The sequence below is a fragment of the Gymnoscopelus braueri genome (genome assembly GCF_963280865.1).
Source record: "Gymnoscopelus braueri genome assembly, chromosome: 21".
NCBI classification, from domain to species: domain Eukaryota; kingdom Metazoa; phylum Chordata; class Actinopteri; order Myctophiformes; family Myctophidae; genus Gymnoscopelus; species Gymnoscopelus braueri.
Window position 1 is genome coordinate 40,550,619 of NC_137623.1, and position 18,987 is coordinate 40,569,605.

An 18,987-nucleotide genomic window follows, 5' to 3' on the forward strand; every position below is an offset into this window, starting at 1 on the left:
CACACACACAGAGAGAGAGAGAAAGACGCAGCTACATTTACATGCGACTTGTAAATGATCCTGCATTTACACACCTGCAACTATTATTACAAGGGCCAGCCAGATACATTGATTGAAGAAAAGTTCACCCTGTGTATGTGTGCATACTTGCGTGTGTGCACGCAAGCGTGATAAATAAACAGAACTTTGTCTAAATGTCATCAGATCAACAGCTCTGTTATTTTAAAGAAACCGAACGGACATCAAAGTGATGATTCCCACCATCCACTTGTTGAACTCTTGAATTCAATATGTATATTACATTACAACAGAGAGAGAAATACATGTGGGGTGTGGGCTCATTACCGTACCAGGTTACGGATGGCACTCAGCATAAATACTATTGGCTCTGTGTCCGTTTACACAAGCAATATTTTGTCGTGCCCTGGCAATAAATTACAAACCAATAAATGTGTCATACATGCAAACAAACAAACAAACAAACAAACAAACAAAATACATAAATACATAAATACATAAATATAAATAAATACATAAATAAATACATAAATAAATAAATACAACCGCACCCGTGAGATGAATGTGCTGGAATATTTCAAAACAAATATTACAAGCAATACATCAGGGTTAATGGCAGAGGCAGAACCCTGTTCAATAAATAATAAGTGGTGGGAAATTATGAAGCAGCCCAAACACAGCTTCATTTAACTTTCTGTAAAAGATCCATATTTATCATTGGAAACAACAGCACTATAAGAGAGAGTGATGATGAAGCTGTTTGAATGGAGCAGGAATGAATGATATGCACGCGCACACACACACACACACACACACACACACACACACACACACACACACACACACACACACACACACACACACACACACACACACACACACACACACACACACACACACACACACACACACACACACACACGTTACATTTCTGCTGTGTAGCTCAGTAACCATTATTTCCTCTCATCACCTCCCCAGACTGTTTCCACATGTACTGTTAGCTGTCTCCCACACAGGTTCAGAGAGGGATGCAGGTCATTAAGCTATTAGATAATGACCTCACTCAAAGGCTAACGAACAGTGTGCTGATGAGATGGCTGATGAGAGGGCCATTGTCTGTAGACAATGAAGAGAAATGGGCTTCATCCAGTGTCAAGTTAATGCTTCATTATCACATTGGGTTTTATGTCGCTTCCCATAACACCTGTGGTGAATGCGAAAGATCCATTTACAAAATGGTTATGTTCTAATTAGCAAATTAATATGGAACATAGTTCCACTCCCACAAAAGGCTCACCACACAAAGAAAAACTTCAGCTGCTTGATTATGCTGTATGGATAAATAAGATAAGCAGTGTCCTGATAATTTTCGTATCCATGTTTCTCTCTCACTCACACACACGCACACGCACACGCACACGCACACGCACACGCACACGCACACGCACACGCACACACACACACACACACACACACACACACACACAGTGTGTTGTCTGCTCACCCAGATGTTGCCGTCCTGGTGGTAGGGTTTCCAGTTCCTTCCTGTGTCGCTGTAAAGGAGGCGGTACCGCGTCGTCCAATCGGAGCTGCTGTAGCGGCCCTGCGTTGCGAGGGCGCTCACCTGCTTCCTGGAGCCCAGGTCCACCTGCAGCCACTGGTAATGATCCGTGTCCAGTGGAGACCAGCCACCAGCACCTATACACACAAGATCACAAGAACATAACATCTCATTACTGTGACTGTCTGTTACAGCATCCGTTGATCTTCTACAGAGAAGATCAGCCACCAGCAGCTAGAGAAGATCTAAGAACACACATCATCAAAATTGTTTATACTGCTTTAATGTACCACAGCAGCAGTCAACAAGAAACGTGTTTCTCAGAAATGCGTTAGTTTCTTGTTGACTGCATTCGTTTCTCGTCGACTGGAGTGAAACAGGTCAATGATTACATAAGCAGAAGAAACTATCGTTTTGTCAACTTCTTTGCAAACAAACAAAGAATGCAAACATAGAGTTTGGCTTTGAATTTTCAGAACTCTTTTTTTTCCAGTGAATTCAAATTAGCAAAATGCGTTGTAGTGAAACACCATCTGTCCCATATGGCCAAATGTGATGGCCAAACTCCAATAGCGGTTTGAGCACTAAAGTGGCAAACAAAGTTAAATATTGCTTTGAGGTGAAACCACTGAAGGCCTCTAAGTAGAATGCTTTTGAAAGCCGTTCTCTCCCATAACCAGAGATGAATGTCTGAATGTTTGTTTTATGTCCGTCCAGAGGCAGACAGCGTCCTTGCAAGCGTCCTTGCAAAGCGTCCGTGATTGAAGCAGCTATATGCCTCACTGTTCTTTCCGTGAGAATTTGAGCAGTGACCATTTGTGACGCGGGCTAGTCAAACTAATGGTGTACCATTAAATCATGCAAATGTGTTTACCCTAGAACCTGTGAATTTCACCCGAACAATTGAAATTATGTGATTTTCATAATGTTGCTAAGTGGGCACTTTGGGTACCTTCAGGATGCTCACTGACTTCATAGAAGGCAGGTTTGTTTCCCTGCCCCCTCCCTGTTTTTGAGTGGTGCCAGCCACTCCTACACTTGACCGTGTGTGTCCGTCCGTCCGTCCGTCCGTCCGTCCGTCCGTCCGTCCGTTTGAGCATGGCCTCAACAGCTGCAGCTGATTGCAACACAAGGATGCAACCAGTTACACTAATTCAAAGGCACCACTCTCTTCACACTGGGTGTGATTTTTTCTACAGGCATGTCTTCGGGTGAATTTCACCCAACGTTAGTGATAGAGGGTAAAAAAAAAAATCCCATTTGCCATGTATTGTTGTACTTGTAATATTTTGATAAGAAATATTTTTTAAGGAATTTATTATATCAGGTAAAATATACCCAACGTTTGTGATGGTGTGACTATTCTCATCGTTAGTGTTCCAAAAACGGTATTGCAATTTAGTTTTCTTACTTATGGCTCAGTCTGTTGCCACTGCTATAGACTAACTTCAGCTGCCAGTAGAAACATTGACAGTAGAGAATTTATGGACTCATTCATCTTGGAATACATTTATGGTGGCAATGACTTGGAATAAGAAGAGGACAAAGACGACAACAGCATTTCTGACTTGGGGTCTTGACTTCAACGACACTTTGTGATCCGATGGCGGGACAATGACCCGGCACTGTGGCTGTGCAGGGCACTGAAAACGTTTTAAGATCAGTTGATTGCAAGTGCCAGCAGAGATGAGACGAGAATTCAGAATGACAGGCTGTCTCTTGCAGCCAAACAATGTCTCCAGCATTGACGAAGCATCATTGCCAGCCGACAATAGATACATGCTTTTGTTGGAAACTGTAATGACATCTATGACTGATGCAGAAAAGACACAATCCACAAAAAAAGTGTCTATAAAAAGATCGTTTTGGAACACAGGCAATTCACGGCACTATTGGCTGCCGTACCACGTTCTGCTTTGTAACGACTTGCAGTTGCAGTGACACTTATTACCTGCCTGCGAGAGATGTGGTAAAAAAAGACAGAAGTTTGAAGGACCTTTTCTCAGCATCTTCATTTTTCCTTCAGCTATTTTAAGACTGAAATATGGCCATGCCCTAGTTGGGGACCAAAATACCAGCTTCTGTCACATGTCCTGAAGCAATCAGGTCTCTTCCTGAGGTGAGACCAGGCTCTCTTGCCCCTCTCCCAGCCCCTCAGGTTAAATGTTAAATGTTCAGTTAAATGGAGCAGAAACGGAGCAGGCCAGGAAAGAATGATGCTGGACAGAATGCTACACAGAGATTTCCTCTCCAAGAAAAGGAGAAGATACCTTGTGAGGACAATAACGCCCACACACACGCACGCACACACGCACGCACGCAAGGAGTGAATGAGGTTTTGGCTGGACTTTACGCTTGAGTTTATTACCTTAGTAAACATTTTGATAAACACTTTATGTTTTCAATCGCTAGTTTAAAGTGTTTTTTTTAAATCATCATGATATGCGTTTAGGGACCAGTCGAAATTTACATAAGGGGGGGTATGGAGGAAAATAGGGGAGGGTCATGCCTTTCTAATTTTGGTCCAAGGGAGGGTCAGCTAATTTTACTTTGAATCCAAGGGAGGGTCATGCAATTTTGAATTGATAAAATAGTCCGTTTTTTATATACCTTTTTAGTACAGCAGAACAGTGGTCAATGACCCCTCTCCATTTCAAAGGATACAAAGAATTCAAATCAAGTAACACCTTGTCTATTTAGAATCAATGACGGTCGTTAACAAGCCATCAACGCACAGCAAGTGTGAACGACCCAGTCAAATCTATTCAGCGTCTTAACGATGGTGGTTGAACAATTAAGCAAAACTTCAACAGGCGTTATTGGAGAGATGCATTATAAATAGGCCTACTATAACTGGATATTCATAATCATTTGAAGTAATTCTGTGCATGTGATTAATGTGGATCTATATGGACAGTTGTGTATAGATGCCAAGCTCCACAAGTAAAACCAGAAGCATCAGGCCATAATTGATAGCCTAATTTGTTTTATGTAGGCAACAGTGTAGTTGTAGTCACTGTAGTTGATAATTAAAAGGGCAGAGTGACAAAAGTTTTAAACTACTGGTTACCAAATATTCAACTTTCTTCAATCTGACCAGGATTCAATGGGTTTCCCACATGTAAGATGAGAACACTATCCATTCTGCTACCACTACTACAGATACACTGTGCATTTAGCAAGACTGACTACACTACAGCAATGTTCTAATCAATGTGGAAAGCAAAACATTGGACATATCAGTTTTAAATGTCATGTTGTATTTGATGGGGAGGGTTAGGGGTGTCAAGAATTTCACAATACGATACATGATGTTGGGCATGATATCGATATGATATATTATTAATGTTCTTTTCTCATGTATCATCAACATTGGCCATCTTATAAATAACGTTATAAAGCAAGTTAGAAACAATTACAAAGTGCTTTGTACACACAAATAAATACATTTGTGCAAGCTTAATGGAGAAGTGAAGTTCTCACTAACTATAAACCCATTGTTTCAGAGGACAGATAGACACTAATATAACAAATATAATATAATATAAGACTGCATAACTATAAATTCCACAAACCTCATATTTTTGTCATCTGGACTTTACCAACCAAGTGCAGCCTAGTTATTTCCAACAGCTAAAAAAACATCTATAATACCAGATACAGTATAATACAATCTTAGATTAGATGTAGGCCTATTTGAGAGTGCAGCTGCATGTCACATTAACGAGCGTCAACGAGCATCAGCTGACACACAACACCTCCCCTCTGCAGTGCTTTAAACTGAAAGTGACTGACTGGAGTCTGTTTCATTTCTCTCCAAAATACCTTGAATATGATGGAGGACATGATTAATAATTACTATGATTATGATAAGCTTTACATTTCATATCATACAGTAAAAACTCCTAACTTTCACCGGCAAAAAAAAAGAAAGTGTTTTTTTTGTATTAAAAAAACAATTAAAAAAATATTACGATACAGTATGACATCATGACAATACCTATCATCACATTTTAATACCACGATAGGCTATATCGTGACACAATATATCGTGACACTTCTAGGCGGGGAGGGTTACTCTTTTTTTTGTAATCACTTGGGGAGGGTCATTGATTTTTTTTTTTTGTCAAAGGGAGGGTCATGGCATTTTAGATCAGGGCACATACATTTCCTCCATGCCCCCCCTTATGTAAATTTCGACTGGTCCCTTAGTAAATTATGGTCCCATGAATGTTTAAATTAATGATAAAGTAGGTTATGTTTCTATAGGGCTTCTATTGGTTCTACCGAGCGAAGACCCGCCCTCGCTGCGGTTGCAGCCAATCGCAGTCGTTTCCGGTTTCTTTTCGGAACCGGAAGTTCAAAGATGGCGGATTGGAATTCGCCAAAAAAGTGGCTTCAAAGCCGGTCTATAGAAACCACAGGGCTCCCTCCGTCCGTATTCTTTACAGTCTATGCACTGAACTGACCATGACGTCACTGTACTGATCATGACGTCACTGTACTGACCATGACGTCACTGAACTGACCATGATGTCACTGAACTGACAATGATGTCACTGAACTGACCATGATGTCACTGAACTGACCATGATGTCACTGTACTGACCATGATGGCACTGCAAGCTGACCATGATGTCACTGAACTGACCATGATGTCACTGTACTGACCATGATGTCACTGTACTGACCATGATGGCACTGCAAGCTGACCATGATGTCACTGCAATACACTATACTGTGTGATGGATTTTATACTGCAAAGAGACAGCGGTACAGATGAGGAAGAAATGGGTTGAAAGATAGATTTGAAAATGATCCCTGGAGACAGGGAGGAGTGGGGTATAGATAGAGGCCTTGAGAAGATGAGAAAAGGGGAGGAGAGGGACAGCCAGAGAAAGAGGGCAGGGCAGAGAAAGTAACAAGAGATTGAGAATGACAGATAACCAGGTGATGAGAGGGATGGAGAGGAGGGTGTTGGTGGGTGAGGCTGCAAAGCATTCTGAAACACACACGCACACGCACACACACACACACACACACACGCACACGCACACGCACACGCACACGCACACGCACACGCACACATACGCCCCATGTCCAAACAACAATAATTCCATATCTGATCCAATTACAGAGTCATTACACTCAGAACTCGGCCCTGTCAGATAACCAGACCTGTATCACTGGAAACATCAATACAAACCTCAAAGAAATTACACAGAGTTCCCCTGAGCCAATAAAACACGCACGCAGGCAGGCAGGCAGGCAGGCAGGCAGGCAGGCAGGCAGGCAGGCAGGCAGGCAGGCACTCACGCACGCACGCACGCACGCACGCACGCACGCACGCACGCACGCACGCACGCACGCACGCACGCACGCACGCACGCACGCACGCACGCACGCACGCACGCACGCACGCACGCACGCACGCACGCACGCACGCACGCGAGAGGCGAACTCAGAGCAGAGCTTCTGCAAATGCCAATCAATCTGTGATATACCCCGCCCTGTTTTCAGACTGTTTTCAGAGACACCACGTGACGTATAGTATGAATATGATATTTTCGGGCCATGTCATAGGACCTTTAAGGAGGCGGTACTGTGACACTTATTGTGCCATCTCTTACTGTGGTTTTAAAAGAGAAACAGATTTGCATGTTTGCTGAGAACCGCCAGGTTGGCATTGGCAATATCTCATCTGAACACCAAGTTGAATATTATATACTAGAGGTCCGTCCGCCCTACGGGCGGCCGGCCCGCTAGCCGCGCATGGGGCTCTATTATTAGGCCTACGTCGTCTCCCCGTCTTTGTCTGTTGTTTGTGCATAAACATGGATGGTAGCTTGTTTCTCGCGCACAATCTGGCAACACTGAATGTAGTCCAGGCTGTTGGTTGGCTAGTAGTGGTCACGTGACAACAACACACACACACACACACACACACACACACACACACACACACACACACACACACACACACACACACACACACACACACACACACACACACACACACACACACACACACACACACACACACACACACACACACACACACACGTCGCACACACATTAAAGCCTGGACTTTTTCTTCACGGCGCTCGTGGCTCAAAATTAGGTGTTTTTGTTTGTGTGTTACGCACTGGATTGGAACTATTTTTGCAATGTTATTCTTCACAGTTGACCTCAAGGAAAGGTAGGCCATAAGATTGTTTTGTTGTTGTTGCTGGCTGGCTGGGTGACGATCATAGTGCGGATGTCTGTGCGGAGATGTAACCTGCGGTGCTTACACACACACACACACACACACACAGTAAACTGTGGAAACACACCAGCCTTTTTTTCGTAAACACGCGCATATACGCACACACGCACACACGCACTTTTACATCCAGTCCTATTTTTAAAGCCTGCGTATGCGGGACTCGCGTATCCACGCGCCTGGTGTAGCCGCTATCATTGATATCAATTGGATCTGAAGAAACGCGCTGTACGCGCCACGCATACGCGCGCTTTGAAAAGTCTGGTGTAGATCCTAGGTTGTCTTTGGGATGTACATGGCACGTGAATGACGGACATATTAGCGTGAGTGTGGAAAGCAACGGCGTGGTTCGAACAGAAAGGTAAGCAAGAGGGGGGAGGAGGGGGTGAAGCGAAGGACGTGCTTCTGTTGTTGTTGTTGTGGCGATGCAGAGAGATTGAACCTGCGCTGTTTGGTTTTATGCTTTATCCAACATGACAGGCATGTAAACAAACAACCAATGTCATTTACAACTAAACGTTGCTCTCAAGAATGTTTTGGAAAACATTTGAAGGGAGAAATAGACGATGCAATCGCCTCGGAAAACAAATGAGGAAATGGAAAAAAAAAGTCGCCCCAAAACACATTCGCCCCCCAGTGTATATACTGGCGATTTGCCTGTAATACCGCCGGATTTGGCCCGGGGCGACTGTGTTTTGGGGCGATTTTTTTTTTTGTTTTCCGAGGCAAACGTGTCCGCCCAGCCCAATAGTTATGGAATACTTTCATTGTATTTATTAAGTAGCCGTGTAATAAGCGGGATAATGGTGGTTAATCGCCCTGAAGGGCTTTAAATGTGAATAATGACTACGTCCCCATGCATTATCCCTTACATACTTTTGCGAGCGAAGACGGCTGATTTCAATGGCCGCTGCTTCGTGTTGTTTCGGCTGTGGCCGTTGGCGTTCGGTGGTGCGCACGGTAAACGGTGCGAAACTGTTTCCCCTTCCGTTGTGCTCGTAATGTGGTGAGTGGAATTAATTATGTTGCGAGGTGGAAAATATGTAGTGAGCAATGAGAGGTGCCCTACGCCACCCGTAAATTCAGCGTGCACGTTGTGGCTGGTTTTGTGTTGAGAGGTCCGATGTAGTTGTTGTGTTTAGTCGAAATCAATGCTGTGGGTATGGCGTCAGCAGGCGAGAGGTGCAAATGAATGGAATTGCTATGGAATTGCTGTGGGCGTCAGCCGCGGAAGTAGCAATCTCCCCTTTATAAGAGTAGATTGTCACAGTTGGCTGGAAACCCTGTATCTTCAAAACCGTTCCTTTTTGTATTGTAACATTATGTTTTATAAAATAGTGAAAATAGGCGATCTACAAGCTCACAGCGCGTCGCATCACAACTGGCTGTGAGCTTGTAGATCTGCTATTTTCACTACTCTTGTATGACGAAGTAGGGCATTCATTTACCCAAAAAAATGCCAACCTTAAAAGTTTAAATATGGAGTGTTTTTTGTTGTTGTTCAATGGCTGTGATTAGAGTGGTGCTTTTGAATCTAGAACTTCAAGACCCAGCATTAGCATTTAAGGTCTCCAGTTTGGGAACAATTTGTTTTCCCTGTGAAATACAACAACGGAGAAAGAGAAGTGGATACGGCCAAAGCAGTATGCCAGCATTGTTCAGTAGTGAGTGATTGGGTATGCGGCTGGGAACACGGCTGGCAACACGTCAAACGACATCTCAAACGAATATGACTTGTCCACAGCATCTGCTCTACAGCAGCATTCATGGCTGATGGGATGGACACACAGAGCTACCGAGAGCTACAGTGACTCCCCATCACATCACCCCTGAGTGGAACATGGTAAGCCATGTTTCATTCATGAGCATTGTTCTTGCAGAGAAACTTATGAGGAGGCAGTGCTGTGACACTTAACATGTCACCTCTTGCTGTGGTTGTAAATGAGCGAGAGAGAGAGAGAGAGAGATGCGCACGTTTGCTGAGAACCAGCAGGTTGGCATTGGCATCTAAACATCAAGTTGAACATTATGCAGAATGTGGGCTGTGTGGTGATACATTTATACTGTGTGTGCGTGTGTGTGTGTGTGTGTGTGTGTGTGTGTGTGTGTGTGTGTGTGTGTGTGTGTGTGTGTGTGTGTGTGTGTGTGTGTGTGTGTGTGTGTGTGTGTGTGTGTGTGTGTATATATCATTGAACCCCGTTTGAGAGGAACGTGAAATGGAAATGTTCAGTTCTTTAAAAAATATATTTTGTTTCATGGCCATCAGGCACTGCGTTCATGATTTGAGGCATTTTGTTCAAAACGGGCCACTCCTGCCAACTGTGGAAGCCAATCTTAGCCAATCAGCATGGAATATGAAAAATCTGACAGATCCGTCTTGATCATTTGACTATTATAGAAATAATATGAAGCGATTCGTGTGATGTTTGGACAACATCTTTAGGAGTAATATCAAGAATGGGTTTTGGCCTGGCCGAGACAATCATGGCGTGATTAGATTTCCCACCGTTTTATTAAAGTACAAAGGAGAGAGAAGCGGTGGTGACAGAGGAAGAGGTGAAAGAGAGGACAGAGAGATGAGTGCAGGGAGGTGAGAGGTAAGGGGTGACAGGATGAGAGTCGCAGGCATGGTGATGTTTGCTGTCACTGAAGGAGCAGATGGGATTAGAGAGACAGAGAGGGAGAAATGAACTGAGGTCCAGGGGGACAAGAGGGGTCAATAGATTGGTGTTGACTTGAGGGGAGCCAGGTAGACGGGAAAGACGGAGAAAAAAAAGAAATGAAGGGTGTGAGAGAGACACGGCTGGGGAAGTGAGAGGGAATGAACAAAGGGCATGAACAAAACAAAACAACAGAAGAATTGTGTCACAGAGAGGAGGAGAGACGCTACGCTGTCACACAGACAATGGAAGGCAGGGAAACTAAAGAGCAGATGAGGTGAGAGGAGAGGTGGATGAGTTTGACAGGGGTGAGGAGAGTGGGAGGGAAAAAAAGATTGAAATAAACGAATCAATAAAAAGAGAGGGCCAATGGTGAAAAAGGTGAGTGTTGATGTGGCGAAAGAGAGACAAGTGAGAAGAAATTGACTGAATAAAAGTGGGAAGGAGGGAGTGGGTGGAATGTCAAGGTGAACGAGTGGAGTGGAGGAAGAAAAGAGAGAGAGAGGAGCTAAAGCACATCTGGAGGACTGTCATACACAGATGTTGAGGGAGGAGAGGAGGACAGGGAGGTGGGGTGGAGGTGTGGAGCACAGAGAAGACCACATATCACATAAAAAGAACAGGAAGAAGAGAAAGACATACACAAGAGATGAAAACCATAGTCTTAGTAACAAAAAGTACTGTAACTTAACTGTTATGGCATTGTATATATCATTGATTGACTGACTGATTGACTGACTGATGTTTTTTATTGACAAAAATGCATGAACATAGGATCATGTCAAAAATCTGTCAAAAGGATAAAACGCAAAAAAGGTTGAGAGATTTTTTTCCATTGTGGTCCTTCAATCAGATGTGACTGTATGGACTCAAACCCTAAACAGGACCAAAAATCTTAAGCTAAACTTAACCTAAGAATTAACCCAGTGGTTTTAAAAAACACAAACGTGACTTGGGCAAGTCAAAATCTCAAGGTACACCTGTATTCATAGCGAGCATAGCAGATCTACAAGTTCACAACATTATTAAAAATGTATTAAAAATACAGCATTACTGCAGACTGCAGCATTACCTATTAATTAATAAATCCTCAGGACTGTGGAGTTTAGGAGTGTAATGATGAGAGGGGTTAGTCTGTAAGTGCTCTGGGGGATGATTTTGGGAAGATGGAAAAAGTATTCACAACCATTTGTTACAGTACCTGTACAGCCAAATAGCGATTGGTAGGTTTCACGTGGTTAATTAACAGAAAAGAAAAAAAAGGATGGTGAGTGACAGTTAACAACCCCACTGTGCAGGACTCCAGTCAATCAGTCTGTCTGTCCACGTATATGCCAGAACGACCGAGTTAATTCCACCTCTTTGCAGTCTCTCATGGGATAATTGCAATATACCATGGACAGGGAGCTATACGACAGCTGAAAAATAAGTTTCACAATGAAAAAGCAAAGCATTTAATAAGCTATAATCATCAGTGTCACGCTGAGACACACGCACACGCACACGCACACACACACACACACACACACACACACACACACACACACACACACACACACACACACAGAGTACTGTACTGTTGTGGTTCAGCTGTGCTATCCCCTCATACCCAGTGTTTCTGCTGTTAAACCTCCCCGTTCTGTTGGTTCTGTTTGTTTGTTCCGTGTTTGTTTGTGTGTGTGTGTGTGTGTGTGTGTGTGTACGCCCGTGCTCGTGCGTGCGTGCGTGTGTCTAGGCTCCTGCAGTTATATTCCCTGGCTACACTCCAGTATTGGATAGATCGTTCAGTTTGCCAACGTGGTACTAACACTAAGGTAACTTCAACTTCTCACTCAGTACTCACGTGTTACATGAACTCTCTTTGACTCCATGTTTCCCTGTTCCTCAGGTTCAATTCCAAGTTATTTTCTCTGCCTGCCTGCGTCACTGTGTGCCTGCCAGCCTGCCAGCCTGCCTCACCTGCCCGACTTGCCAGCCAGTTTTCCAAATGGCCTATTGTCCTGGCCAATTCAAAAGTCCCTACACATTGCACGCATTCAATAATTGCAAGAACAACACAAAACCTTTATGCCTACACCTTCAGTAATGTAATTACTTGATTTAAAGCACACAATGACCACATATAGTGACTCATAATCACACTGTAATGCATTATAACAGTGATTAAAATATATTATAACATTATTATAATGTGATATCATGAAATATTATAATACTTGATCGTATAATATAAGTAATAATAATGTTTTATAATGTGTTATGATTATTGTTATAAAGCATTATGATTATTTATTGGTTATTTTAACTATTATTAACACAGCCAAAACCGGGAATTCCCGGTTTTGCAAAAAGTGACGGTGAGTGCCAAAACCAGGATTCTCCGTGAAGTCAATCTTTTTGTTTTCGTTTTTTTCCACAAGGGGGGGGGCTAGTGCAGCTCTGGAATCACCCACGGTGACTCTGAGAAGGAAGGGACAGATGGATCACAGTGCCAAAAAAAACTGGCTCCCGTCTGATCTCCTTGCTAAAAAGACTCCTTCACTTTTTACAGTGGGGAAAACCACTCATTTTCGATCCAAGATCACTCCGGTCACTCCGGTGACTCGCGTGAGAGATGTTATTGTTCCAGGCGTTAGCCAGGACCATCCACCATCGTGCAGGCATATATTGTTTGCAATCGGGTGCTCGCCGTGGAATCTGCAGCTGTAAACAGCGTATCGCTACAAACGGTGAGATCTCTGGCACTCAACGTCACTTTTTGTTAATAAAACTCTGGCACCCAATGTGTTAAATAGTGTTATGAGCAGATTATAAGAATGTTTCTATAATGCACAATAGACATGGGATGCATACCACATTTTCTTCAAATCCCTGAAGGGATGGTTGGAAATACATATGCACGACACGTCTGTCATGCATTAGTCTTAATGATATACAGCTCCCTTAGAATATAAAGTATATCCGGCAGACATTTAACTGAGCCTAAGTGATCAGTGTGTTTTTTTTTGTGGTTTTTTGACTGTGTAATTGCTGCACAACCAGTTACCACTATACATATACAAACATGTATGGATCAACAGCCCAGAAGCATGTGGGCAGAAACGCCCTAGAGGACCCCGCCTCCCCTAAAAGAAATGCATGAGATATTGGTCACATACAGTGCTGTAAACACAAACCCACACACAGTTGCTCAGTGTTCCCAAGTAGATCCTCTTCCAAAGTTTAGTTAGCTTATTTGTTTCAAGCATATCACCACAACTTAGTGTATCTGTACAATAATGAACAAGAACAAGATGCATTGTACAGCATTTAGTCTTTATAGCGAAACACTCAGTCTGCAACACTTGGTCCACACAAGGCTTTTAATCCATTAAGACCTGAGGCCGATTCTACTAATAACTTCTAAACCAGTAGTTCTCCAACTGGGGTGGGCGGGGCTTAGTCAATTACAGCCTTTCCCTATTGGCCGTCTAAGAGCACTTACCAAGTTTCCGGCCTTTAGCATGCTGGGAACTGGAGTTATGGCTGTTTCAACCCCAGCCAATAGGAACACAGAGGGGGTGGAGCAACGGTGCGCCTGTGCCACACTATATATATATATATATATATATATATATATATATATATATATATATATATATATATGTGTGTTTTGTGCCGGGGACTCCCAAGAGAGAAGATTTGTGTTAAAAAATAAAATGTAAAAAAATATTCAAACACTTTCAAGATTTTTAAAAAATGATCAAAAATAGTAGATGTACAAGCTCGCAGTGACGCGCTGTGAATCTTATATATCTGCTATTTTTGAATAGCCAACGCTAAAATCTAAAGTGGCACAGATGCTTTCCAGCTTTTACTGTGTTAAAAGACTACACTGTGTATACCAAAGGGCACCGGTCTAGTCTTTGAAAAGCCTACTCAGGGACCACGCAAGACAGAAACCATGCAAGTTGGGAATGCATGCCCCACCCGGTTATTCAATACCTGTCGTACCCGTCTGTTTTTGGTAGCTTGTATTTTCACTAGGAGATATATCAAATTTCTCTTTTGGGTCTCAAGATAAAAAAGTTTGGGAACCACTGCAGTAAAGCTACAGAGCACCAGAATGGTTCTTCCACGAGGCGCCCCACGCAGAATGCATGCACGCACACACACGCACACACATGCACACACACAGGTACTGGAGGCCAAAAGAGGAGGTAGTACCATTTTCCCGTTAGACAGATGACCCCCCCCCATTATTTGTACATATGTTATTATTTTTCTGCATTTTTGTTTCGTTTGTACATATAGTGTTATTTTGTATGTATTTTTGTGTTGATATTTGAACTGTTTGGTTGCTGCTATATATGTCTATGAATTGAATACCAAGGACCCCAAAGGAAACAAGACCGCAAGGACGGACCTTTTAGACAAAGTATTATAAACGTAATTGTGCTGTTTACATTTTTTGCCTAATCAAATATTCAATCAAACACACAGACATGCACAGAGAAAAATAAATAAATGCAGGCATAAATACACAAGAACACTATACACACATGCACACGCACGCCGCACGGACTGACGGAAGCACGCACAAATCATATAACCTCCCACGCACACATACAGAGTTCTAAATCTCATCTAATCTCTGTCAGCCTTCATAACACAAGCTTCATATAAGTGGTGAGTGCCATTGATTTTATGCCTGCCTTGTTCTGTTGCACAGGAAGAACACAGCAGATTAACTGATCGCTATAGCTTCAGGTCTCCAGCAGCAATGGCTGCCAAACAGCTTATTTATATTTCAGTGAAATTTATATGTCTGTAGGAGAAGTTTATTCTCTTCTCTCTCAGTTCAAAAAGTCCATCAATCGGCTTAGTAAAGCACATGCACTATTGATTTGCAGCACAATCTGCTAGAGCAACCGACCGTGCCGAACCTCTCAGACTTGCTCACTCTTTACAACGGCTGAAAATGAGAGACACCGGTGAAGAAAAGTTTCTGGGAAACGTCGATTTCATGTCAAATTCCCTTGTTATGCTGTATGCTAATGTGGTAATGACCGAGCTCATCATATGTTGTTCACTCTCTGAGGAGCCAATTAAAGAACGAGGTGAATCTTTAAACTTAAGCTCTGTTTTCATCCCTCATTGTCCATTATGTTGTTTGTCACATGCAGCTCACATCCTCTGCCTGTGTATGGATATCAATAAAAGATTAATGTTCTTGATATGAAGCGACTGCCAGCCCTGCTGCCCTCCCAGTGGGCTGCGTGTCGGGTCTGTGAAGCTCCAGTAGTGTCACTGTGAATACAGTTCTGAGATAAGAGGAATTTGTAGCCACACGTGAGAAACCAGCTCCCAGCTTGGGTTATTTTAAGTCAATGATTCACATACGACAGATATTTCTTTGACAATGAGCAAAGTGTGCAGGCAGATGGCAAAAAAAGTGTATGAATTCCTCCTATGGGAAACATATTTCTCATTTCTGAGCAATGTCTCCTCTGCTGAATGTATTACTAATAAAATGTATCATTTCTTGATTGTAAAGAAACAGGGGTGCTGTCTCTGTCTGTCATGGACAGATGTGGAAAGGAGCTCTACTTCTGAATTCCCTGATATAAAGACTGTATAGAGGAGAGAGAGTGTGTGATTACTAAAAGATGGCAGCTGTGTTTTGGTCTCTGAATACAAACACAAAGTGTGCGTGTGCGTGTGTGCGTGTGTGTGTGTGTGTGTGTGTGTGTGTGTGTGTGTGTGTGTGTGTTTGCCACGTTGCTTTGTGTTTGTGTCTGTGTCCTCCCTGTCTGTCTCTCCTCCCTCTATCTTTCTCTACAGGCACCTCCATCCAATCACCAATCACCTCAAATCAACCCATTACCTCGTTTCCCCACCAATTCTGTATTCCCTTCCCATTCGTCGGTCCTGCTCCTCTGACTCCAACTCCACCGATCGAAGCCACCTGACTGCTGTCATATTAAAGACCTGGGTCTGCATCAGCTCGTCCATATGACCTGTCCGTTTGTAGCCTTGGGCTTATGTTTTGTGAATCCTAGAGCAAACTTTGTAAGCTTTGTATTAATTATCCTACTTTAATGTTAGGGACATTGCCTAGGGACAGTTAAGACTAGCCTGGGACCAGACGAATCTGCCAGTGCAAAAAAAAAATCCCCTCTGCGATTTGGGTCTGGGACCGCTCCGTTGTGAATCCATTTCCTGCTCCCGAGGTCTGGGGTGACCAATCAGGGCCCAGTATTCAAATATGGGAGACTGTAATTGGTAGTTGGTTGTAGGTCTAACCAATTGCATCCAGAGACATTGTTTTCATCCCGCCCCTTGGGGAAAGAAAACGTCCTCATAGAAGCACCAGACTCATATCTACACAGTGATATAGTCTGTCTACGCGAGGCTAAGTTAAGACAGGGGCCTCTATACAGCCCATATGCAAGGGATAATTGACGGCCAGCCGGTCATTGTTGAGAAGTAAAACCCAACGGGATGGTTATAATATAATAATCACCCTGAAGGGTTTTATTTCTCAACAATGACCGGCTGGCCGTCAATTATCCCACTTATTACACGGCTACGTAATAAATACATTAATACATTTAGCCAAAAGTAACAACAAAACAAAGTATTTCCCTGCTTAAGGTAATGAAAGTATTCCATAAGGGCTGCGCTGGGCGGACACGGTCGCCTTGGAAAACAAGGAAGTGTTGATCAAATGGATTTTTTTTCCCGGTTACTGTATTGTCTATTTCTCGCTTCAAATCTTTTCAAAAACATTCTTGAGTGCAATGTTTAGTTGTAAATGACATTGTATGTTTGTTTACATGGCTGTATGTCACATTGGATACAGCACAAAATCAATCAGCGCAGCCATGGTCCTTATCCAGAAATAACACACCGCTGAATTCAGTGATTGACCAATCAGAATCAAGCATTCAACAAAGCCGTGTAATAAAGGTAGACATCATCACAAAGGTAGGACTATTAAGACACACTACTGTAGGTCAGGGGTGGTTGCCATTTTTGGATTTATGGCCATTGGGTAGGCTTTTGTTTTCATAATTAGTTAGTTAGTCAGTCTGGCTTTGTTTTCCTAGATGCTTTTTTCTTTTCTTTTCTTTTTCATTCGCATCCCCTGGTTTATTTATTTTCATACTCACCGAATACAGCACCTTTGTTTACACAATTATTATATTGTGAAACTTGACACTCTAGACCAGTGTTTGTTTGTTTGTTTGTTTGTTTGTTTGTTTGTTTGTTTGTGCATGTGTGCGTGCGTGCGTGCGTGCGTGCGTGCGTGCGTGCGTGCGTGCGTGCGTGCGTGCGTGCGTGCGTGCGTGCGTGCGTGCGTGCGTGCGTGCGTGCGTGCGTGCGTGTGTGTGTGTGTACCTCCTCTCCTGTTGAGCTTGGCATATTCAGGTGCGTAGCCATTGCTGAAGACAGACGAGCTGCTGAATGCTGTGTGAGGAAGAGGAGACACCAGGGCTTCATCACATTTATCTGGAGAGAGAGAGAGAGAGAGAGAGAGAGAGAGAGAGAGAGAGAGAGAGAGAGAGAAAATATTCAGTAATCCAGCCAATTATTTCCGTAAATGTGACTGCAACAGTCCAACTGACCCTCCTGCTGAGTAAAGAATTATAATGTGGAGATGAGCTACAATTCAAGGGGAGGGTTGTTTGCAGGTAATTTGGGCTTCAATTCCAGTTCCTCTCTCAACTAGTAACACAACAATCGCCAGAAATAGACGATCTAGGTCGAGATACAGTGTAGAAGGATACAATAGCAGATAAAGTACAATTGCATCTCAAGTTTCACTGAGAATACAGGGTTTAAGCGGTTACAGTTAAATGACAATCTGATGAGTGGGAAAAATTTGCAACTTGACAAGCAATACAATCTCAAGTCCACTCCTCCAAATAACACACACACTCACAGCTGACTCGCTGTCTCATGCACAATTATTATATTATTATCCAACACAAAACTACAGGGCACACACACGCGCGCACGGCACACGCACGCACGCACAAGCACACACACACACACACACACACACACACACACACACACACACACACACACACACACACACACACACACACACACACACACACACACACACACACCTATGTGCTATTAGGTTTAGAGGCGTTAGCAGTCAATATTTCTCAGTAATGTCCTGTGTGTGTGTTCAAAGGCCTGTGTTGTGTGGTCTCACACAGCGAGTAAAACATAATCAAAACCGCATGAGCGTGTGTTTGTGTGTGTGCGACCTGTCAAATCAGGTGGCGAAGCGAAATATGGGCTTCAGCTACTGTACACACCAGAAGAGAGACTGCAGACCATTCCCCTCTGCACGCACGCGCACACACACACACACACACACACACACACACTTAAGACTCTCTCCCGCTGCCATAGTGGCGCATACACTCTTTCTCATAAAGACACTCGCACACTATCAATCATACAACCATACATTTATGCAG

At 43.2% G+C, this 18,987-nt stretch overlaps 1 protein-coding gene across 1 annotated transcript in view; it reads right to left on the reverse strand.

The window, feature by feature from the left end:
* The window catches only part of LOC308077004 (contactin-associated protein-like 2), a gene marked incomplete at both ends in the record, with an annotated part of 139,943 nt that extends 121,941 nt beyond the window's left edge, over positions 1 to 18,002 (reverse strand). The window contains 2 exon segments of the mRNA XM_080417533.1: positions 1,523 to 1,716; positions 17,888 to 18,002. Of these exon segments, the coding sequence (XP_080273659.1) occupies positions 1,523 to 1,716; positions 17,888 to 18,002 (309 nt within the window).
* Positions 18,003 to 18,987: the final 985 nt, after the last annotated feature.